Below are 25,444 nucleotides of genomic sequence, written 5' to 3'. Positions count from 1 at the left end.
AAGAAGTATAAACAACAAGAAAGAAAACCAAGGGAAGGAGATGTTTTATAATATGAGGTTTTCTAGGAATCTAAATAAACACCACATTTTACTTTAGTGAAAACACATGATGTAGAAAGATTTCTAACATAGTAAAGCACAAAATTTCTGTTCTAAATTCTTCACCCACAGGTCTAATGATTTATTCCACTGTTTATCAACAAAGTGAAATGTGGACCTGGGGCTGGAGAGATGCTCAGCAGTTAGGAGCTCCAGCTGCTCTTGTGGAGGTTCCAGAATGGATTCCCAGCACCATGGTGGCTCCCAACCATTGTTAACACCAGCTTTAGGGGACCCAATGCCCATTTCTGACCTTCATGGGCAGTGCATACATGTGGGTCACATAAAATAAATACATCTAGAGAGAAAGCTGAGTGGGAGAGATGGTTCAGTCAGTAAAGTGCCTTCCACAAATAAGTGAGCTACCATGTGGGTGCTGGGAATAGAACTCTGGTCCTCTGGAAGTGCAGCCAGTGCTTTTAAATGCTGACCCATCTTTCTAGCCCCAAATTCTGTTGTAAGTAAATCTGAGTATCTTGCATGAGTGTGATCTGTTACAACTCCACAGTCTGAAGTTGTGCTCATAGTTTGTCTAATTCTGCTTAGAATTAGAAACACACAACTTTGTGCATCCTATTGCAGTGTCTTGCTGAGGAGCCCCACTGTCCTCACAGTCCTCTGTGCTCTGCCTATTTACCTTGACTGGCAACCACCAACCCACCCTGTTTTCAGAGACAGGGTCTTTAACTGGTCTGGAACTCACCAAGAATGCTGGGCTGCTGGCCAGCTACTAGACCCAGGAAGCCAGCAATCTCTGCTCCCCCATGCCCAGCACTGGGATTACAAGCACACCATGTCTTTTCAGGTCTTCCTTCTGTGAGTTCTGGACCTGTGATCACCATGCTTGCTCAGGAGCACTCTACTGATTGAGAAATCTCACTTGCTTCCTTCTAGCTTTTGCTACTATTAATAAAGTTTCTATAAGCATCTGTATGCATGTTTTCTGGGGAATAAGAGTTTTTATTTTGTAGGAAAACACCTAAGTGTATAATTTCCAGCTTATATTGTACAAGTATGATCTTTTTGGATGCTATAAATGTGCTCAATCACAAGCCTAACAAAGCAGATCTCTCAACTGTTCCCTATACCCATGAGAAAGGGCTGGCAAACAGTTAACTCTTATCCTAACTAATTCCAACTTACTTTTAAGACAGCAAGTGGCACTTTTTCATTACATATCCTAAGAACCACTGACCGTGAGAAACACTAGCCCACTTGCCAGCAATAAAAACCTAATATATTCTCTCTGTGTAGTCTGGGCTGCCTTTGAAATTAGCCTCCTGCTTTAGCCTGAATTTAGGATCATAACATATGCCACCACACCTGACAAGGCTAAGGCAATTCTTTTCCCCAACAAAACTTTTATGTATATGGATGTTATGTCTGCATGTACATCTGTACACTATATGCATGTAGTGTCCTCACAGGGCAGAAGGGGGTAATGGACCTCCTGGAACTGGAGTTATAGTTGGTTGTGAGCTGCCATGTGGTGCTGGGAGCTGAACCTGGGTCCTCTGGAAGGGCAGCTAGTGCTCATAACCCCTGAGCCTTCTCTCCAGCCTCATGACTGTGGTGGTATTGTGTTCCCCAAAATATTGTGTACTCGAATAAATTTATCTGGGGTCAGAGAATAGACAGCCACTAGATACAAAGGCTAGAAAATGGTGGCACTCACACCTTTAATCCTAGCATTCCAGAGATAGAAATCCCTCTGGATCTCTGTGAGTTCAAGGCCACATTGGAAATAGCCAAGCATGGTGACACACGCCTTTAATCCCAGAAAGCCAGCCTTTAATCCCAGGGAGTGGTGATAGAAAGCAGAAAGATATATAAGGCGTGAGGACCAGAAACTAGAAGCATTTGGCTGGTTAAGCATTTGGCTGGTTAAGCATTTGGCTGGTTAAGCTTTCAGGCTTTGGAGCAACACAGTTCAGCTGAGATTCATTCTGGATGAGGACTCAGAGGCTTCCAGTCTGAGGAAACAGGACCAGCTGAGGAACTGGTGAGGTGAGATAGCTGTGGCTTGTTCTGTCTCTCTGACCTTCCAGTATTCACCCCAATAACCGGCCTCGGGTTTGATTTTATTAATAAGAACTTTTAAGATTCCTGCTACACATGGCTAGGTAATTCTTAACAGAACTTCCAAAAACTAGAAACCTGAAAGGATGCTGAAGCTCACTAATAATCCAAGAAATCCAGCACAGTCATATGAGATAAAAGACAGTGTGCTTATGATGTAGTGCAGAAGAGTCTCCATGATGTGGAAAGATGGATACACACCAGTTGTATGTAAGGGTGAACACAATGAAGAGCATTTGCACACATCATCCTGGGCTTTTCCCTACAGGCTCTCTAGCACATGTTCACAGACTGTTCACTATGGCTGTGAACAGCAAAAAGGATGTAGCTAACAACTACTGCTTTCCCACCAGAACACAGAAACAAACTGGTTTATTTTTACATACTGGAACATGATAGAGGAACAGCACCAACCAACCAAAAACTATATTTATTCCTCACAAACCAATGTCAATATTGGTCCATAAAAAGGAAGACCAGCAAGAAAGGTTTTTAGTACATTTTAAAATATTCCTTGTAAGATGTATTTTATTTGTTTTATGTATGAGTGTGTGCTTGCTTGTGTGGAAGTCAGAAGACAACTTTTGGGACTTAGCTCTTTCCTCCCTTAAGTGTATATATGTACACATATATACACATAGTAATGCAAGCCTATAAACCCAGCAACTCGGGAGGCTGAGGCAGGAGAACAGTAAGTTTAAGGTTGCACAGTAAGACCCCATACCTCAAAAATACAGAAAAACAAAACAAAATAAAAGAGAAAGAAAAAGAAAAGATTCTCATAATTATACATACGAAGACAAGTTTAAAACACGACTTATGTGCAGAGTGTGACTTGAACCAATGCAAAAGCCCATCATGTAAAACTGTTAATGTTTTCTAAATCAATTTAGAAGTTTAACATGATCTCAATGCAACAAAGTAATTTAAAAGAAAATCAGAAAGGCTGATTACAAAATTCATGTGTATCTATATACTATTCATTCAAAATGATAAGAAATATCTACTAACCAGAAACATTTAATTCTTGTTTTTGTTTTAAATTGCACTCTCTTATTGTGTAATGTGTATTCAAGACTGTAGGCCAGACAACAGCTTCCAGGAGTCAGTCCTCTCCCCTTCCCTGTGGGTTCCAGGAACTGAACTCAGGTCATCAGGCTTGGCTGCAAGTGCCTTTACCCACTGAGTCATCTTGCTGCCCCCAAACTCCACTTCTTAACTACCCATCCTCCTGCAAAATTTAATTTTCATATTCAGCTAAAGAAATGTTTTATTTTGGAACTCATCATGGGAAAGTGGTATGAATGCAATTCACAAAATGATAAACACAGCAGGTAATCCCTGCTGAAGAATAATAACACCACACCCTGGGAGGGAGCCTCATCTCCCAGATCTCAGGCCTGTCTTCCCCAAAGGAGACATCAATTTTCTGATGTTTTTATTATATCACTTGCTTTACTTCTTGGTTTTATACCCATGCACTCCTCCATTCTATCTGATGCATCACTCTGTGGCCCACTCCTTGGGCTTTTGCTACCTCTGATTCATCCTCATGGATGGTGTGTAGCTTATTTAGCTTATGAGGTGCCTGCTTCTACTCTTGAATTTTACTCTTGCAGTTCAGAATTTCTTTGAAAGAAACTGCAGACATAAAACTTCTAAGGTGGATGTTAACCTGTACCCAGAGCTATGATGATCTGTTCTGAGTGTTTTCTCACTAAAATCATGTATTTCAATGGGTGTGACATTCGACCCTAGGGAAGTTACTCCACCAGCACTGTCGAGCTGTTTTGTTCTCTTTTATGTCAAGTGCCATAAGAGATACCTAAATAAAAAATTCATAAAAAATCAAACATGTACCCCACCATTCTTTTGGGGAGTCTATTTCCGCCTGTAATTCTTAAGAAAAAGGGAAAACTCCACCTCTACACCTAAGATACAGGACCCCTGAGACTGTGTGTGGGCCCCGTCTTCTTGGCATCCCTCACCTTTCCTGAAGTATGGAGCACAGGACTTAAAATAAATTTTTTTTTTTTAATGATTTACTTATTTTATATGTACGGGTGTTTTGCCTGCATATATGTCTGTGTGTTATGTGTGTACTTGAAGCCTGTGGAGGTCAGAAGAGAGCTTCACACTTTCTGGAACTGGAGTTACAGACAGTTCTGTGGTGATGGGAATCACCTTGGGTCCTCTGGGAGAGCAGTCAGTGCTCTTAACCACTGAGATAACGCTCCAGTCTGGGGCATAGCACTCTGAAAGCACTTTCAGCATTTATAGTGTCAGGTATAAACCAGGAATGATGACATGGATGCTTTTTAAATTAATAGACACTTATGTAGGGAGGGAATCACGTTATTTCAGATATAAGTGTCCAAATAACTTTTGGAGGTCTGTGAAGGACAAACACATTGAAAGAGTTTTGGGGGAGAGGGGCATGGTGGCGCACGCCTTTAATCCCAGCACTCGAGAGGGAGAGGCAGGCGGATCTCTATGAGTTCGAGGCTAGCCTGGTCTACAGAGTGAATTCCAGGACATCCAGGGCTACACAGAGAAACCCTGTCTTGAAGAAACAAAACAAATAAACAGAACAACAAAGATTTTTCACACACACACACACACAAAAACAAAAACAAAAAACACAACAACTCTGAAATCTCCTAAGCAGAAACGCTCTTTGGTGACTCACACAGAGCACTCCACTTGCTCAGCTGAGAGCGCCCCCTGCTTTCTCAATCTCTTTACAAAGTTCTCCACCCCTCTCTACTGAGCAGACACATCTGCTCAGTAGAGAGACACAACCCTTTCCTGAGCGACAACAAGGACACTAACAACAGTGGATACTATGATGGGAGTCCCTGTGAAGACAACGGGGACACACTGAGGAGGTTCAACAGGAAACAATGCCCACTTGATCAGAGGGGACCTCAGCTTCGGGAAGGAGATCTGAATGCCATTCCACATCCTTCTTAGAATGTGTTTCCTTAGCCGAATCTCTACATTTCCCATAGCTTAAAAAGTGAGCTGGCAAGATGGCTCAGTGGGTCAAGGTGCTTGCTGCACAAGCTTGGTAACCTGGTTTCAAACCCCTGGGACCCACATAAAGTTGGAAGGAAAAAGTCAGCTTCACAAAATTGTCCTTGCCGACATTCTTGTTCCCATATACATACTTCACACTCACATACTCATAATGAATTGTAAACTGAGAATGAATCACTGTTATGCTTTATTTTTTACATTTGCTTACTTGTTTGTTTATTGAGGGAGAGACAGACAGAGAAGGGGAGGGATGGGGGAGAGAATATTAATATGCAAGCAGGTATGGGCATCCCATGGCACAGGTGCAAAGAACAACCCGTGGAGTTGGTTCTCTCCTTCCACTCTGTGGGTTCTGGGGCTCACCTCAGGTCATCAGGCTTTGCCTACTGTACGCCTCAAGTATGAGCTGCCTCTGCAGACAGCATTGCTGTGTACAGCAGGAGTAGGGCCACAGGGGTGGGGCTCAAGGGTTCCAACCTGGCCCAAGTTCTGGCAAGCTCTGCTTCCTGGTCCAGAGGTATGAGCAAGCCAACTCCTGTGTCTGCCTTTGTGGTCAGAAGCTGCTCCTATCACCATGGATTCTACCATGCCACCCCACCACCAAATGACAGCCAGACAGAGCCTCTCCCTAAGTTGGTTCTACCAGGCGTTTCATTTCAGCAACTAAGAAAGTAGTGACTACAAGCATAGCACAGCACCACCCCAACTACTTCACCGTGCTCACCTTCTTCACCAACAAGTACCTTACATGGTCACATGCTCTGCTGAGTCAGACTGTGAAAAGCTGACCCTATTTCAATCTGATCCAAATCTATCAAGTTCCCAGAGAAGGGAGAAAGGACATGTGTTTTAAAACAGACTAATAGACAACATCTACACACCACACTAAGAGGGCAGCAACAGCCTACCTTCATCTAGGAGAACATCCCCTGGGAGCACAGGGTGGAAGCACCCAGACAGTAGCAGCCTGGGCACATCTGCCCTGACTTCAGCTGCCACCAATCTACTGTTTCTTTAGTGAAGCTGCCTGTTGATACTGTGACAGAGCCATGAACACTTCCACTATGCATATCTGTCAAGGCAAAACCATCCCTGTGACATGAGAAGACCAGAAAACAGTCTAATAGTCAACTGCTGACCAGTCTGGACAACTCGTGAGTAAGCCTTGCTGCCTCAAAGCTCTGGAATGACAGAACTAACCACTTTCTATGATGATCAGAACACCCCGTCCATAACTGCACAAAACACCAACATTGTCATCAAAAGAAAGCCAATGAGGAGACTTAGTTAGGGCTTCTCATGTCTTGACTAACAACAGGTCAGAATTACCTACAGGCTTTGCATCACTACTTCATCATTATAAGGCAGTTAACACAGTTGCAGGCAGGTGCTGGTTGAAACAACTACTTCCCTGGCCTGGGCCCTTCCTTGGTTAGCCTCCAGGGTTAACTAACAACTGCTGTGAGAGAGCCAGATGGAAGCTAGGAGAAGTTGAATGTCTTATGATGTATTAGGCAGGGTAAATACGTTTTTAACATACTAAACATCTCAATAGAAATATCGCAACCAAGTTTGCATTATTACATACAATTCATTTTCTATGCGTTTGCTGTTGTTACTTTTTAGGTAGCGTCTTTCTGTGTAGCTCTGGTTGTTGTGGAATTCATTATATAGACTAGACTGCTTTTGAACTCACGGAGATTGGCCTGCTTCTGTCTCCTGAGTGCTGGATTAAAGGAACGTACCACCAAGCTTGGCTTGCTTTCTTTTTCTTAGATTCATTTATTTTAATGTTTTATGTGCATGGGTGCAGCAGTGTATGCTTGGTGTCCACAGAAATCAGAAGAAGGCATATGATCCCCTAACAGCGGTGAGCCACCAAGTATGTGCTGGGATGAACCTAGGTCCTCTCTAAGAGCAGCCAATGCTCTTAACTGCTGATCTAACTCTCCAGCCCTCATTTTCTATGCTTTAAGTAGTAAGACCTAGCCGGGAGGTGGTGGCGCAGGCCTTTAATCCCAGCACCCAGGAGGTAGAGGCAGGTGGATCTCTGTTGAGTTCTAGAATAGCCAAGGAAGGCTGTACAGATAAACCCTGTCTCAAAAAACAAAACAAAACAAAACAAAAAAGAAAAAGACCTAGTGGTGATTTAAATTACAAAATAGCCGGAGATGATTTTAAAGGCTCCCGTCACCGTGGGAACAAATCTTTCAGCTTGTCCCTTCAAAGCCCCATCACCCACACCACTGTTCAGATTAAATTATCGGGTAAACAGTGTTCTTTAAAACCAACCCATGCCTCTAAAACGTAAGCTCTCCCCTAGGTTAACAGCACTGAATTATGAGTCAACATCTACAGATTAAAGCACACACAATTCTAACTGTGGTGGTGGTGGTGGTGGTGATGGAATGTGGCTTTCAAGTCATAAAAAACAATGTGGTCAGCCCTCCACAAGTCCATCTGCACTAAATCAGCACCTGTTCTACCTCTGCTGTCCTCTCAACAATACCCGCTCAGCCAGCACTGACACTGTATTAGACAGAATCTAGAGTTGATTGACACACACACAGGAGCATGCGCATAGGCTATGTGGAAATAACTATGTCATTTGACGTAAGTAAGGGACGTGATCTGCAGACTTGGGCACCTGTGGACGTGTTCCAGCTGAGGTGCAGCCAACACAGCACTAGCCACAGACTGGCTAGGGAGCCTTTGACAGATGACCCCTCAGTTGTCTGCTCCCCTCTGGCTTTAAATCTTCCCTGCAGAGGCTCCAGACCTGTCATGTGGAACGTGCCCTTTCCACATTCCCGACTCAGCGTCCCTGAGCATAGGGAATGCCTGCTATCTCACACTACTGCTGTGGAGTGGCCTGGCATGCTGCCTCCAGCATAGCACAGGCAGGCAGGTCCACAGGAACAAGGGTTCAGGCTGTACTTCATGTACCCCAGCCTGTTCACCTGCCTATGGCAGACAACAGAAGATAACCCTATACAGGAGCACCCGTTTAGTACATGGCCCAGCGCAGTGTTCTCTAACACAGTGTTCTCCTCACTGCTAACACTGCCCACAGGCCACTATGTTATTTTCACTGCCAGAAACCTGCAAGGTTTTTTGTTCCCCTTCCCATGGCTGTTTTTAAGGTTTATTTATTTATGCTGGTTATTATGTTATATTTTTACTTCTATAGCATTACCCCCAGATTCCTGAGAAAAATCAGAGCTACTCTCAGAGTTAAAAACATTAAGAGTCTCAGATACAAATGAACAAATCTGACCATAGGAAATCTAGAAATTCCTGTACATCAGATGTCAGGGAAGCCACTGCACAGGACAGGGTATCAGCAGTGCCCAAGCAAAGGACTTCCGTGCAGAATAAAGATGAAATCCTGCACACCAGCAAGGATAGGCAAACAAACCAGCACAGCAGTGGGCAGCAGCTACCCGAGGGACCAGTGCACCCGCCACATCCGATGACAGCACACAGCACTAAGGAGGGCAGGAGCTCACATTGCTACTTCCCTCAGCTGCTGACACTGTCCATGCTAAACAACTGCCTCCACCTTAGGTCCAGAAACCCTACTGCCATGTATCAAGCCACCAGAAATGGGCTTGTTTCCTATGTGCACCCCAAACAAGTGAAGGAATGTTTAAGAAAGAATTATTCATAACAAGGAAGAAAATCTAGTGGCAATCCAAATGTCTATCAATAACAAAACGAGTAAATAACTGTTTCTGGTAGCTCCAGGAATCAACTCAGGGTTTTGTGCACATAGGCAAGCACCCTGCCTCTGAGTTACACCCTCAACTATATATTATGGTCTTATAATAGAACATAATATAGAAATGAAGTTTATTAGCATTCACACACACAATAATGAGTAAAAGGCATAAACGTCCACACACCATATGGTTCTATTTCTATTAAGTTCAAAACACACAAAACTAATTTCTGTCAAGATGGTGCCTGTGAGAAAGGGGTGAGGGTACTTAATGACAGGAAGGCCAAGAAGGCTGTGCTGTCAAAAGCTGGAGAGATTTGTGATTATTCATCAAGTGTGAATTTGGGATGTAATTTTCAGGGTGTATGCTAACTTTAATCAGCAAGTTGATTTAAGACATTTAGAAGAAGAGTGGAGGACAGAAGAATAGAGAGGAAGAAGGGAGGGAGGAGAGAGAAGGGGTGAGGACAGAGAGATAAAAAACTTAACCAAAGGGGCTAGAGAGATGGATCACAGTTAAAAGCACTGGCTGCTCTCCCACTGGCCTGAACTCAATTCCCAACACCCAGGTGGCAGCTGAAACCTTCTCTAATTCCAGCCCCAGGGGATCTGACTAACTATTCTGGCCTCCATGGACAGTGAATGCATATGGTACACAGACATACATGTAGGCAAAACACCCATACACATCACAAAGACAGACAGACAGAAAGGAAGGAGGGAGGGAGAGAGGGAGGGAACCTAACAATCAAACTTAGTGTTTTGACCTTGTAAGGTTCTTGATTCGATCAAACTAATGTTTATAGGAAACTCTACCAATATTTTTGGACAGGGCAGTATACAATTTAGCATATATATATTTGGCCAGTTCTTTAAAAAGGCATAGTAATACTAACATGCATTTATTTTTCAATGAAAATTGTAGCAAACCAGAACCATTTTATAAATGAGCAAAACTGAGGCATATCAGAAACTATGAGTGAGCCTTTACTGAGCATCTACTATATGTTAGGCAGGGGGCTCGGAATTTAGCCCAAACCCTGTTAAGTTGGAAGGGTCAGACTGAAGACCAGGACTAATGCTGGCACAGGCAGAGAACTCACACATGACAGAGTATCTGCCAGATCACACAGACAGGCTGGGCTGACTGGAACCACAACAGAGAAAACCAAAAGCCTTAACACCAGAGGTGCTCAAACACACAAGGAACCTCCTGTGCATTTGGACAAAGACCAGCTATCTGTACAAAAAGGCATTCTTGTTCTATGAGAATTTACCACATTTTTCTTAAGAGAGAAAACAAAGTAATAATCAGAAACGCATATAAGGTGGACTGTGAGGACAAGCCCAAACACTGACCATGAGTTTACCAGGCAATAAAAAGGAACCAGATTGGCTATGAAATAATTAGAAAGGACTGCTGTGGTCTTCGGGTGAAACCAGATACCAAGAAGGTTGTGCTTCCCAGCTCAGTGAGTCTCAGACCTGTACCAATGGAGATGAAGTCCTGGCAGAGTATCTGAGTACATAAACGCATGCAGCAGGACAGGGCATGCCAACAGCAGATATCATGAGCCTAATCTACTCAGCTGAAACCTCCTCTACAGAGTCAGAGAAGTGGCTCAGACTCTGCATTTTGGAGTATTAATGCATGTATAATGAGATTCAAATCTAAGCAAACCCACCGAAGTTTCATATACACCTTATATGCACACCGAGGATACTTTTGTACGGTCTTTTTTGAGTGTTCTCATTTTGGCTGACATGTGTAGTATACAAATAATTCTTGTTTCATCATGCTGTTACTCAGGGAGTTTTAGGTCCTGCCTAGTCCTGTGGATGAGGGCCTGGAACCTTCATCTCAGACAGTAAGTTTATCCACAAACCCTGTGATGTTAAAGATGCCTCTTCTGTTACCTGGGACATAACAGATTTGCAACAGATTTCCCAATGAGTGAATGTATGATCTAATTCTAGACCTGAGACATATCCTGTCCAAATCATGTGTATTTGGTATACCTCCTATTACATTCAAGAATAAAGGTACTGAGATTTAAAGGGAAAGCTTTCTGATATCAGGAAAGCCCTGTCTCTACCAGGCTCTCCTAGGTGTTCCCACATGTTCAATCCTATAGATTCCTCACTGAGAATGCACAGCACTTAAATGATTAGCAATAATGAATGGCCGTCATGTTTTGGTAAAAATCCTTCTTTGCCTTGAAAATAGAGGTAGGTATTAAGGCAAAGCTGAGTGTCTCCCAGAGCTCCCACACCAGCAGATGCCTGCAGGCCTGAGACTAGCAACACACACATGCACACCTGTGCACTCACACACTCACTCGTACATACACACACTCTCACGAGCATGCAGCACACTCCCGAGCGCGCGCCCACACACACAGAGTGCATGAGAGCACAAGCACATTACATTTTAGAGCCACATTAAAAATTCTTTATTGCCGGGCGGTGGTGGTGCACGCCTTTAATCCCAGAACTTGGGAGGCAAAGCCAGGCGGATCTCTCTGAGTTCGAGGCCAGCCTGGTCTACAGGACAGGCACCAAAACCACACAGAGAAACCCTGTCTTGAAACCCCTCCCTGCCTCCCAAAAAATCTTTATTTAATGTGTATGGGTGTTATGTCTGTTCACCACGTGTGTGTGTGTGTGTGTGTGTGTGTGTGTGTGTGTGTGTGTGTGTGCGTGCGCGCGCGCGCTGCTCAAAGAGGGCTTTGGATCTCTCAGAACTGGAGTCACTGATGGCTGCGAGCTGCCTTGTGGGTGTGGGGAGCTGAACTTAGGTCCTCTGGAAGAGGAGCCAGTGTCTCACTGAGCCAACTCCCCAGCCCAAGAACCACCTTGTGTGAGGTTAACTGTGTCTGTTCCTTTTGCTCTCAGTCTCTTAAGCTGGGTCATGAACAACACGGCAGCAGTAAAGGGTTTCTGAATACATGGCAATCAAGCATCAGTTCAAACATGTAAGGACTCGGAGCTGTTTCTGGCAGCACTCACCGGTGCTCCATCAGGTAGCTTCACTGCAGTCTTTGCTCCGAACACACTACCTGCACACCCTGCCCTGAGTAGTCTGTCAAGTCAGGAAGTGCCGATGGATGTGGCCTGATGCACCTCAGCTAAGATATGAGACTATGTGATGTTCTGAATTGCAGTGCTTTTTACTTTACCTGAGAAGCTTCTGCCCTTATAGACATACACAGTTTAAATACAGAAACAAAACCTTCGTTTTTTTGAGACATGGTTTCATAAAGCACACGCTGGCTCCAAACTCCACATGGAGCTGAGGATGACCTTGAACTTCTGATCTACTTGCCTCTAACTCCCAAGTGCCCTGCTCTGTCCATGCCACCACACCCAGTTTATGCAACACTAGGACTGATGACAGGACTTCATCTTGCAAGGCAAGCACTCTATAAACCGACTACACTCCCAGTTCCTGCACAATTATCAAAGCCATCTCTCTTTAGATTGTGGTCATTACAAAGTTTGCTTTTAAAAATCACTGCCTGAAATACTGACTTGAGTTACATTAAAAAAAAAAAAAAAATCTTCAATGAATTTTGGCTTGGGAGCAAGACAGAATTTCTGTAAGTTCCTGAAATGGCCCCAAACATACTTCTGCTACTTTGTACCAGGTATTTATGGGGAATGGTGTTCTTAGCTTTGATAACTATAAAATCAAAATATTGATTAACTCTGAAAAATGCTGAAGATGACATTATGTCCTTCAGTTTCAATTACTCAGCCAAGGTATAATTCTTTATGTAAAATATATAAGTACACACATCTCCTTAACATTGCTTCTGTCTTTAGTAAATGGTAAAATATACAAATACCGAGTAAGATTTAACATAAGTTTTCTTGTGATTATCAGTAAATATCTGATTTGTATACTTATTTTAGAAACCCACATACCTGGAGCTGTGTAAAAATTTCTCAGGTGAAAAGGGGTCATGAGTAGAAAAAGTTAAAACCATTATGCTGTGGGATGGTCTGTATGTCAAATTGCTCTGATTGGTCAATTAATAAAACACTGATTGGCCAGTGGCTAAGCAGGAAGTATAGGCGGGACTAACAGAGAGGAGAAAAGAAAGAACAGGAAAGGTGGAAGGAGTCACTGCCAGCCGTGACAAGCAGCATGTGAAGATGCTGGTAAGCCACAAGCCACGTGGCAAGGTATAGATTAGGTATAATCCATAGGAAATTGATTGATATAAGCTATAAGAACAGTTAGCAAGTACCCTGCCACGGCCAAACAGTTTGTAAGCAATATAAGTCTCTGTGTTTACTTGGTTGGGTCTGAGCAGCTGTGGGACTGGCGGGTGACAAAGATTTGTCCTGACTGTGAGCAAGGCAGAAAAACTCTAGTTATACCATTATTTAGATTAATTAATGCTGCAACCTGTTCAGACTCATCAGTATCACACCTAAAATCCAGAAACAGTTAAATTGGGGAAAAGCTGTTTTGCCACGGGGCTAAGCATTCATGTTCCTGGCCGTGCGGACAGTGCCTGCTGTGGCTCTGGGATGGGTGGACACACTCTGAAACGCTCACACCTTTACTCTAAGTAGCCTTTTACCTTCAGGAGGTAAACTTTACTGAACAGTGGTCACTGCTTAGCAGCTGATTCTGTCTAGCCAATACGTCATTTTCTCTAAATGCACACATGACAAAACTTCTCAAATGGCACTGCTCAAACCACAGCAGCTTAATTTTCAGGAACCAACCTTTTCCCAGGCCCCTTACCTCCTTCATGCTTTTTGACTTTTTGCTGGGATAGACAAGTATCTGACCTCTAAAGCACTAGAAACTGCTAAGATAATTCATACTTGAGTGAAATGAGAGCAATAAAACTGGCAGACATGGATATCTTCCAGTATTCCAACTGCCCCAGAATATCTGCTGTACAATAAACGTTTCCTAATGAACTAAAATGAGATTTAAGAAACCAGTATGTAATAGTTTCTAAGTTTTTAACATGTTTCAACAAGTCCCACACATTCCAAACTATTTCTAAAATATTTATCATCATCATCATCATCATAAAATTATATTTTAATACAAGCATTAGAATTCTAGAGTCATTACACTTACCTATATGGTTTATCTGAGTTATGGATTCGTCTGTGGTTTCTGACACCAACATATGTTGTACTTGTGTAATCGCACACATCGCACCTATACTGCTTCTGGGTTGAAGACTTGTTCCCTTCAAGAAGAGAGGTTTAGAGGCATGACTTGGTAAGGCTCACTTAGCAGCACATACACCCCATCATGAACAAGTAATTAATACATGTGCCAACATTTTAATCACGGCTCTCCTACAGTGTAATTAACATGTGTTAAGCAGCTCCCTAGACTCTCCTGCACCCAGACCATCAGTAGGCATGAGATGAACATCATCTGACCTGTAAACATGGGCAGGTTGGACTGGTTCTGTGTAACCATGTTCCAAGTTCTACAGCAGAATGAACTTGCTCCCAGCTGCTAAGCTGACTGTTTAGCAGCTAAATTATCCAAGGTACACTGTGAATTTGCAACAGGCACCGTGTCTTAAAGAAACATCTATTTGCCAACAGCCCAAGATAATACAATTATAAAGTACGGCCAGAGGCTGGAGAGATGGCTCAGTAGTTAAAAGCACTAGCTGGTTTTGTAGGGGACCCAGGCTTAGTTCCAAGCACCCACATGGTGGCTCACAACTGTCTCTAACTCACCTATGACCTGAGTTCTAGGGGATCTTTTTTTGGTCTCTATGGGCACTGTATTCATATAGTACCCATACACACATGCACCAAAATAGTGAGCCACCTAAGTAAAACTAAAGTGTGGCCAAAGTCATACCTAGTGAGCTACTTACAAAACGTCTCAAGTTTTTACCCTGTGGGTTTGCTCGGTTTACTGCTAAATGTCAGCCTTCAATTAAACTGACAAGGAAAAGCAGTTGCCAACTCTGAAGTGCTCCACAATTCAGTACAGGCACACCTAGTAGGCTGATGGATTTTGGGGACAAAGGCTGTAAATACTCAGCTCCCTCACGTGTAGCAAACCTGGATCCAGTGGAGACAGGCCCTATTACTAGCTCATTCTGCAAATGAGTGGTTCACACATGACAACATAAGCTGTAGGACTCCATCATAAGCACTGCTTCCTGAAGACAGCCTGTGCTTTGTTCACAGGTGCCCAGGGCATCTTCATTATAACTGTGTTATTTTCAGGCAGCAGGTAAGCATGGATGCTCAGGGATCAGGCAAGAGTGGGAAGAGCTGTGTGCTCTTGGCAGGAAGCAAGCCATGAAGCAAGCCTAGGTGGGAAGGAGTGCACAGAAGAAAAGAAAACCCACGCTGCAATTTCAACGCAGAAAATTCTTAAGTTAAATTCAAGCTTTCTAAAATTGAAATTTTCTTTAGCTAATAACTACTGCCAGGCAGAACAAAATGTTCCAATTTCCTGGTATAAATCTATAACATTAATACACTAATCATAATTACAATCTAAGTATTGCTCTTAATTGGTAGGTTAAAAACTTGGACTTGATTATAAATGGCATTGTTCCAAATATAGTTTTTTTTTTAAAGACCTGAAAAAAATTGAAGTGTGAAACACTGGATAATGGTTTTTTTGTGAGAAATATTACAGATCAATGACAACTAATAAAACTGACAGATGGAAAAGCCTAATATAGCACAGAATGAGAGTCCATGCTACTTCAGGCAAATGTTTCCAATAGAATCCAGACTGGATTTAAAGTTTAACAACTTGGGCCTAATTTCTGCTCTGCCACTGGTCTGAGAATGAGCAAATTATGACACCTATTGAGGCCGGCCTCATTTATCTTTTCTACAGAATGGGAGGGAAGCAGTGGGTCTCACCGAATGGTTTGAATAAGCCTTGCACTCTTTCTGCACATGTCTCGGCACAGTCTCTGCAGTTTTGGCGTTAAAACGCAGGGCTGCACAAATGACAGAAACACTGTCTGGAAGGCTAGAAGTGCCATGCCAGGGGGTTTGCTGACGTTATATCCACTAGTTCAGTCCTGACTTCCTCCAGGGCACTGATGCCCTTCACTGCACTACCAGCGCCTTGCAGGAGACCCTGCTCAAGATAGGCATGTCATGCCTTCTGCCTGATCAAGCATCTGCAGTACTGTTCTATCAGGTCTCTTTACGGGAAGCAGGCTGAATGGAGTCTGTGCTATACAACAGCAAAGCCACGCACCTTCCTCCACCTTGTTTAATAAGCTTACAGAGTAAGTAAGAGAACTCTAACACAGCACGACTCCTAACAATACTGAATTAATCACGTACCCGTCCAGGAGAACATGCAGGAAGAGGTCAGCTATGCCCGCTACACTACTATGACAGAACAGCAAATGCAGCTAAGGGGGGTTAAAACTAAAAACATGGTAAGGCCTGGGGTGAAGCTCGGCTGAAGAGTGCTTGCTCAGCACCACAAAAATAAATAAGTAACAAATGAAAAACAAAACCCTCAAACCAAACCAAACCAACAAGATGATCATGGCATACAATCTTAAACCCCAGGAGCAAGCGTGTAAGTCACAGATAAAAACCGTAGAGCAGGGGAAGGTGCGAACAATGATTTGAGTGGTCATGCTGAAGTCTTCATTGAATCTGCTAAAAACACTGGGTAGTTTTAAGCCCTTGTTTTCTTCTAATGCTGCTGGAAACAGTCCCAGCACTGGAGTCAACTGCAGGTGGCGCTACTGAGTCACATGCACTTTATTCCCTCATTAGGATTTACGGGCCAATCATGTCTAATGCTTAATGTCTCCTTTAGAAGGGATATGGAAACATAATGAATTAAAATAAAAAGAGGCATTTAGGGCTATTCTGTAGAAAGGAAACAAAACTCTTTTCGCTCAGCCATCCACCTCGGAAGCAGATGTCATGTCATAAACTCCTTTTGTTCGGGATGGTTTTACGGGGATGGCATCTGTTTGACAAGGGGATTCTCGTGCTACGGTGGTGTCAAAATCAGTTCCTTCAGAAACATTCTGGAATCAGTTATGTTTTCTGGGGTATAATTTAATGAGACATTATGGTAAAACATTTTACTCTGCAGTTGTTTCTAACTTTAATTCTTAGGAAATCTAAAAAGGAAAGTCACCCCAATATGTTTTATTTCCCATAAACACTATGTACCACACTGAAGACATTTAAAGCATATCAATTTACGTGAACCAATGCCAGGAAGCACAGCTTATTACACTCTATCCCTCATTCTCTGGATGTGGCATCGCCTTTTCATGGAACTCTAATTAAATCTTTTGATTCTAATATTCCTATTACCAGATACTCGGCCGACTAGCACCTAACTAGTACATAAAAGGTTTCTGTGTGTGTTTAAATAATGCAGATGAAGTCTGGCAGCCATACTTGGAGAAGAGTAAGATCACAGCAGGAACCCTCAGTTAAAGTTTGAGGTGGGGGCTGCCATCTGCAAAAGCTTCGCCTCGGCAGGTCACTTGGTGCTGGAGAAGGGGCGGAGGCTTGCTTTCTGTGTTCCAGCTTCTCTGGCTTGCTGGTCCATTACCTTCTAAGGGTCTCTGCTGTAGCCTGGCTCTTACAGACCTCTGCAAATTTTAACCATAACATCTACTTGCCCAGCTGCAGTCCTTGCAAATTTAGTACTTCTGACCCAGAACTAGATGTAATTTACTCTAGTCAGTTCTCAGAAATTCTGCAGGAACAAAGGAAAGATTCATTCCCACCCACAGCACAGAACCAGAGGGGAATATACACACTCTTCCATTTTCACCTCATAAGCTTGTCAGTGCAGCCTGCATTTAACAAGGCACACGTGAGGATGATGGTGTGTGTGTGTGTGTGTGTGTGTGTGTGTGTGTGTGTGTGAACGTGACCAAAGCACATTACATGCATTTACAAAAATGCCCTAATGAAACCATCATCCTGTACAGTTAAGAGATGCTAATGAAAATGCACAGATACCTTCCTGAATACACTTTCCATCAGCGGCATCACGGGAAATTCTTGGCTCATTTGAAGCTACTGACAAGGTGTTGGGCAGACAGTGCTGTTCTCTCTCATGGTTTCTCAGTTGGCTCTAAAAAAAAGTAAGAAACCTTTACAGTTACCAGGAGGCTATGTAAGGGGTTGACTGCTTTTGGGATCTTTGGCCTACGACCCATTACCAACTGGATTCTAGGGTGTTGTTTCCTCTTTTTAAAAAATCACCACCTGGACCTCATCTACTTGCTTGCTCAGTTGCAGCCAAGTCCTTACTAATTTACTACTTGCTTTGTAAAAAATTAATATTTTAAAGTCAAATCTACTAAAAACCATTTGACACATGTGAAACCATAGAAAGACAGACACTAGGTGATTGCAATCTCATCAAAAAGTCCATCTATCTTTCCACATTCTCTGAACAGAGAGTCTGTCTTCAGAGGTGTTTACACACAGCATGGGTGTGCTTCCCACACGGCCAGTAGGCTAGAGATGGAGGAGATGGTGAGGGGATAACCAGACATGCTTGCAAACAGAAAGCTCACCAGCAACCACAAGCCTTGTTAACTTCTACCTTCTGACACCAGATGGATGTGCCACAGAAACTATTTCCACCTCAAACCAGGAGGACAGCAGCAAAGCAACTCTGGATACTTCTGGAACTTACTGCCAGGACCCCTCTGGATGTGCTATTTGGAATTTCATGAGTGTAATTAATCTGAGTTCCAATGAACCTCAGACACAAGCAACTTTTTGTCCTTTTTAAAAAAGTTCACCACCTGTACCCCAACTATAGGTCATCTGTGTGACAGTCTATGCGCCAGCTGGCTGATAAAGATTAGTTTTCAAATATCTCCACACTGAAGGAGATCTAAGTCAATAACGGCCCAGGACCGACTCAGGTACCCTTTAGGGAAGGTATATAATCTTTTACACTGGCTGCTGGCTCAGTACAAGATAAACACCTGCCTTGAACACCCACGGAAGTCCGGTCTATGGCCATGTGTGGGGGTATAGCCCTGTAATCTCAGCACACAGGAGGGAGCCTGAAAAAGAGTGCAAGTTCAAATGCTGCCTGAGACATTGAGCAGGACTCTCACAGACCCAAGGGCTGGGGATGTTCTTCTGCAGCCAAGCACTTGCCTAGCAGCTGAGGTTCTGGGCTGATCCCCAGCCAAGTTCCTCAACTGTCCATCAAGTATGGCTTTATCTCTATGATGCTGCTCCCAGTAGGTCTCACTGCCTACTTCCTTCTGCAATGACACTCATGACCTTTTGCTGGTTGTGTGGCAGCTGATCTAGCCCATTGTGTCAAACGTATGCCTGTCAGCCTATTCTACATTCCTTTATAAGTGACAATCCAGTGCCTAAAATACGCACATTGGAAAACACGAAAGCAACAGGTGCTGAGGCTACAGACTAACAAGAAGTTCTGGACAGCAACTGTGGAGACTCAGCTTTTAGACCCATCTTACCAAACCTCCCTGGAACTCATTTTCCTGATATACAAAATGAAGTGGCTGGACTACATCTACTAAGTTCCTGCCCACCCTCACGACTGCTGCTCACCTTGTAATGGAAAGACTCTTTGCACTGCTTACACTGGTGGATTCTGGTTTTACAGTGGTTGATCATGTGGCTTTCCAAGTCTTTGCTGTCCTCAGCTATGTGCTCACAGATAGGACACTGGTAAGGCTGCCTTTGCCGATGGACACGCAGGTGCTGCTTGATGTAGCCCCTGTTGCCACTTGAGTAGTGGCACAGGCGGCAGCGGTAGGGCCGCTCAGCATCTGGGATGTATTCCACCACGTTGGAACCTAACAAACTCCCATCACTGTTGGGCTGACACTGGGCATTGTCCTGCAACTCTTTCAAAATGTCGTCATCTGATGCATTTTGGTCTGTCCTTTCTCTCAGTTTTTCTATTACAGTAAGAAGGGACATGCTGATGCCTGTCTTAACTTGCCCATCTGACAATTCCTGCCTTCCCTCTGGGAGCGCTACCACAGTGGAACTGCTTTGGTTAAAATTTGCCACTCCATCTGAAGAGTTCTTAAGAGGAGACATGATTTTTTTTGAGTATGCTGCCAATGGACCACTGACCTGCCTTTGTCCAGTGTCCGGATCTAAAAGGTTTATGTCCCCATAGTTTATGTGCCCAAGGCTGGCTCTCGTTAGTTCAGCAGCTCTTATCGGCATGGTGACAAGGGCTTCTGCAGCTAAGGAGTGCAGCCTGAGAGACTCAGAATTGGTTCTTCTCCGTCCTGGCGGGGCATTCTCATCAGTAGCCAGGCCCTTACTTAGCTCACTGTCTTTCTTCTCTGCACTGCTCCAGCCAATGATCAACCCCCCAATATCAACAGTACATTTGTCAGCATGGTAGATGTCTCCTGCTCCTCCACACCCAGTCTGGGCATTGGCAGGGCTAAGGCTCTTCCCCTCTTCCATCTCAGCATTCATGAGGAAATGTTTTGGTGGGAGGGTTTCTTCTGCACTTGGCAAACGTTCCACAATGACATTCACATGACCTTTTTTGTTTGGGCTGCTGCTAATGATTTTCTGTGCTGATGAGAGCAAACTATCAGCAAACAGATTCTCCTCGGAGTCAGACATCACCTCTAGCATTTCCTCCTCGTTAGAGTCCAGGGTGACTGACTGGCTTAGGTGTACTCCCTCCTCTGTGCTCTCTTCTAAAGGAGATGAAGAGGACAGTGGCTCAGAGCTGCAAATCTGTACTTGTACAGATGGCCCATTGTGGATGCTCAGTTCACTGTCCCCAATAGCAATGACGACTGCATCAACTCCACCAGGTGCAGCAGACACTGAAGAAGCAAGAAGACCCAGGGGCTCATTTTCATTCTCAAAGATTGGGTAGGAGCAGTTAACTTCTCCTGCATGTTTCCAAGCGTGTGTCTTCAGCATCCGCTGCTGGCCACAGGTGTAGCTACAGAACAAGCACCGGTACATGCCATACTGCTCGTATGCATACCACTTCCTCCTGCCCACCTCTGCCACGGCTGCACTTTGGACAGCATGGGTCTGTGGACTGCCCATGCTCACTGGGATGTCCACCATGGTCTCATCCTTTCTTTCTGTGGCTCTCTGGCAGGAGGAGCTGAGCTGAGCGTGGCTGCCGGCACTGTTTTCATGCTCATTTACCACATGAGCTTCGAGCTCCTCCTGGCTTCTGGAGGTGACATGGCACTCTGAGCACATTAGCATCACGTCGTTCTGCTGCCCGTGCTGTTTGATGTGCTCTTTCAACACTGAGAAGGACGATGACAGGAACTTACAAAGGCTACACTGGTAGGACATAGCCTTCCCATCAGTAGAGGCAGGACAGTCTGGAGTGGGATTTGCTTGTGACATCTCGGATTTCCTAATCTCAGCAGCAGGGGACTCGGCTGCTTTAGCTGGAATCTCACAGTGCTCTAGGGTTTCAAGAGAATGTGGCATCACACTTGCACGTGGGCGCTTTTTCCCAATCAGAAGACATTTTTGTGACTTTTCATGCCCTACTATCTTGCTTAACTTCTGGATGACATGGACCAATGGATCCGCTTTGGCTTTTCTTTGTTCGTCAACTTCTGAGGCAGGACTGAGGACTCCTTCAGCAGTTAACACAGCCTCCTGTTCTCCAATCTCTGGCACCAACATAGCAATGCTGTTTCTTTCTTCCATATCTAGGGACAGTGCACAGCAGAGAGCATGGGTTATGGGATAATCACATGCATGTAATGCAGAAAAACAAAGTCAACTCTGGTGGTTGAAACGTTTAACTATCCTCTAAGTTGGGAGGTCCCCATCAATGCACCTGATTGTCCCTGATACAGACTTCCATAGTTCAGAATTCCACTTTGGTGCCGGGTGATGGTGACGCACGCCTTTAATCCCAGCACTCGGGAGGCAGAGCCAGGCGGATCTCTGTGAGTTCGAGGCCAGCCTGGGCTACCAAGTGAGTTCCAGGAAAGGCGCAAAGCTACACAGAGAAACCCTGTCTCGAAAAACAAAAAAAAACAAAAAAAAAAAAAAAAGAAAAAAGAAAAAAAAAAGAATTCCACTTTGAAATGCACTTTCCTAGAGCAAAAGTTCTTAACCTTCCAAATGCTGTGACTGTTTAATATAGTTCCTCATGGCGTGGTGATCCCCAACCATAAAATGATTTTTGGTGCTACTTCTTAACTGTTAGGAATCCTTTCATAAATATTTTTGGAGACAGAGGTTTGCCAAAGGGGTCACAACCCACAGGCTAAGAACCACTGTCCTAGAGACAGATGAAGGAGATCTCGCATTCCTTGGGAATGACTTTAACACCTTTATCCTGCATCTCCACCCTGCCCTGTCTCTCCCCTGAAATTCTAGAACCAAAGAGACCCGGATTCCTTGTTTCAAGAACCACAGCTATCCTCAGGGCCTTCAGAATCACCTCAAGCTCTTGGGAAGCATCAGTCTGTGATGTGACACATGGTGTGACACAACTCTGGATAAAGGATTTCTTATACCAAATTTTAACTGTAGATAACAAAAATCACACTTTTCTGCTCAAAATCTTTGAAATTCTGAAAATATATTCATTTTAATCTACTATACAGGACACTGAATTTTGGGAAGTACTATGCAAATGAAACTAAATAAGAGCAATGATTCACTTCCTCCTTCTCTTTCCTTTGATTTATGGTCCACCAGATAAACCACAAACTATGCTGTGGCTTTCTAGAGGTCACATCAGTGGTCAACTGTTCCTCATTCCCAGACATGTTTCTCCTTCCTCAATAGGGAAGGGGGTCAGAGAAGGAAAATGCTGCCACTCCAGTTCTGGGTCAGCTCCAGAAAGAAGGTCAGGGAGGGGTTGTGATAGGCTTGGATAATGCAGCAAGGCACGGAACTTTCTGAGCACAACATACCCTGAAATCACCCTCCCCCTAGGCCTCTGAATAGTCTTCATACTTCCTGGCAGCCCTCTCATTTCAGACATTTCCTTTGACTTAAAGTGAGATTATCTTGTTGACTTGGATCACATTTTAGTGGATCACATTAAGTTTAGGCTCTTTTCCAGCAATAAGTTTTGTTTTTCCACATTTTAGGTATATTCTGGAACCTTATTCACAACATTCAATAAATGCCAACAAGATTTTCAGCGCCACAAGCTATAGACCAAAAACTAGGCACCATTCTTAAACTCCAATAACAGGCTTTGCACTCTTCTCCCCACATGGCTGAATCCTGCATGAGGGCCCTTTAGCTCTCAGCCAGGATCACACCTAACCCATCAGGCAGGCTCCACCTCCAACCAGGATCACACCTAAACCACCAGGCAGACTCCCACAGTGCTCCCAACCTGCACCTTGGGCCTGCCCTTCTCAGTTTCTGGTCACCCTGTGTGGCCTTTCCTTTCTTAGGACCCACTCTTTGCAGCCTCAGTTTTCTTTATCTAGGTCCACGTCAGACAAAAATGCAAGTGTTTTATCTTAAAAGCTAACACCAGCTTTTCTTGTTCTAGGGCCAGCCTGTAACAGCTACCTAATGGAGCGCATATTCCAGAGCCGTAACACAGCCATCCCAGGCTCTGAAAACACCTCTCAGAACATTTGTGTCCTTTCGTTATCCTCAGCCAAAACAAGTCTTTTTAGATTTCTATACCAAGCTTCCAGCTGCTACAAAAGAGACTGATAGAGAACAATGTGGTTCTTCAGGAAAAAACAAAAACCCCTTTCTGCGGCTTCTTAAAAACAGCTCACTGTCTTAAGATTCCAGTTTTAGGGGCTGGAAAGAGATGGCTCAGTGAATAAAGTGCTTGCTGCATGCATGAGGGCCTGAGTTTGGATCCCCAGCACCCATGTCAAAGCTGGGCACTGGGCATGGTGGCACATGCCTATAACCCCAGAGCTGTTACACCAAGAAACCTTGTTTAGGGCTGGGGTAGGGGGAGGGAGAATGGAAATCAAGAGAGAAAGACACTGACACTGACCTCTGACCTCACTTAGGCAAGTGTTAATACAAAGACTACCCCAAAAAACAAGAATCCAGTGTTTTTTGGCCAAACGGTGCTGTGGCTCTTCACGTGCATGCTGACTTCCCTATGGGGCCATAACTGAAGGATTTTTGCTGTCATTCAATCCAACTGTTATAGTATATTAGTTACATAATAAAAGTAACAAATTCTACACACATTTCCAGTTTGTTGACCTGATACAGCTCCACACCACTGTAAAGCCAAGGTCTCCTTTCCCTGTGTGTAACAGCCACACAGGCTAACTGATAACCTAGAGAACCGTTAATGTTTGCTCAACAGACCTCACACCCAGTGTTGCAAAGGTGACTCCAGATTTTTCTCGTCTACTTCATGATCCAATAGGAGGAAGACAGAGCAGTGCAAATTGCTCCCAATGGATAGTTCAGTGGTTCCTTAGAAAGTCAAATCAGGAGGAGGAGGAGGAGGAGGAGGAGGAGTTCATCTAAGCTCAAGAAAGACTAATACAAAAGAATTTGATACAACACTCACTTTCAAAGCTGTGTGTGCTCAGGCATTAAGAGCTAATGGCAACTGGCGGCAGATGCTCCAATTTCCCTGGAACGTTTATGTAAGTATCTCATTTTAGAGGCTGCATACATTTGGGGATAAGTACAGTAAAGCAGCTATCAAACTGATATGACAACATAAAACGCATCAAGAAACACCTGAAAAAAACAATTTAGGTCTGCAGGCAAAACCAACAAGCAAGCACAAACTCATTAAAAGAAAAGTCTGTTAAATAAAAGGTCACAAACATCCCCTAGTAGAAGTACACAGGAGAGGAGGTCACTAAAACCAACTCTTCACTTTTCACAGTATTTTTCTTAGCTCATTCACGCAGTCCATATGTATTATATACACGGTACATGTAGATATGTAGGTTTCTATCTGTACATTATATGTCAAGTGAACTCAACCTCATTAGACTGAGAGATGAAAAGAAAAAGAGCCAGCATACAACCCCATTGACTCCTATCACATCAAGGAACACGAGGGATCTGAAGACCACCCTTGGACCTAAGAGAGAGCGAGTGATGTAAATAGCTCAAAGAAATGCTCATGGGGTTGGAAGTAGGGTGGGGCTGGGGAGATGAGACAGGGTAAGAACAACCGACTCTGTCAGTGAAGGTGGGGACGGGATGATTACCTATTCATTATACTCTTCTTTCTACTTGTGCAAGTGCCTACTAAAGTTTTTAATAACAAAAACAACCAAAAGATAAAAATACCACCCCACCCTGAAAAAAAGCAAAAACATAATCAGGTGCAATGCACAAAGCAACCAGGCAGGACAGGAGCATTTTACACTCACTTAGCTATTCACAGATGGATAAAGCCAAGCACACTGAGAAACTAGGGAAGACCAAAGTGCCAGCTTTCCAATACTATGGTAATGTAATATCAAGGCTAAGTACACAATGGCCAAGTTCTGAGAGACTGAAAGGCAGAGAACAGGCACAAGGCTTCTTGAAGAGGCAGGATATCCACAAGAC

The 25,444-nt window shown here is 43.9% G+C and overlaps 1 protein-coding gene across 6 annotated transcripts in view; it reads right to left on the bottom strand.

Annotated features, from left to right (window-relative positions):
- Positions 1-25,444, bottom strand: part of Znf507 (zinc finger protein 507) — a 34,409-nt gene that overhangs the window by 5,641 nt on the left and 3,324 nt on the right. For 4 of the 6 annotated variants that reach the window (XM_006985017.4, XM_076577538.1, XM_042275466.2 and 1 more), the window contains exons 3-5: positions 19,508-21,621; positions 17,921-18,035; positions 14,046-14,160 (exon numbers count right to left, since the gene is read on the bottom strand). In XM_006985017.4, coding sequence (XP_006985079.1) covers positions 14,046-14,160; positions 17,921-18,035; positions 19,508-21,619 — 2,342 coding nt within the window. In that variant the 5' untranslated portion in view covers positions 21,620-21,621. The remainder of the gene's footprint in view (positions 1-14,045; positions 14,161-17,920; positions 18,036-19,507; positions 21,622-25,444) is intronic. The other 2 variants (XM_042275476.2, XM_076577572.1) reach the window with 1 other exon arrangement.

This window comes from Peromyscus maniculatus, chromosome 1 (genome assembly GCF_049852395.1).
Source record: "Peromyscus maniculatus bairdii isolate BWxNUB_F1_BW_parent chromosome 1, HU_Pman_BW_mat_3.1, whole genome shotgun sequence".
In the NCBI taxonomy this organism is placed as follows: domain Eukaryota; kingdom Metazoa; phylum Chordata; class Mammalia; order Rodentia; family Cricetidae; genus Peromyscus; species Peromyscus maniculatus.
This window is presented reverse-complemented; position numbering and strand designations above follow the sequence as displayed.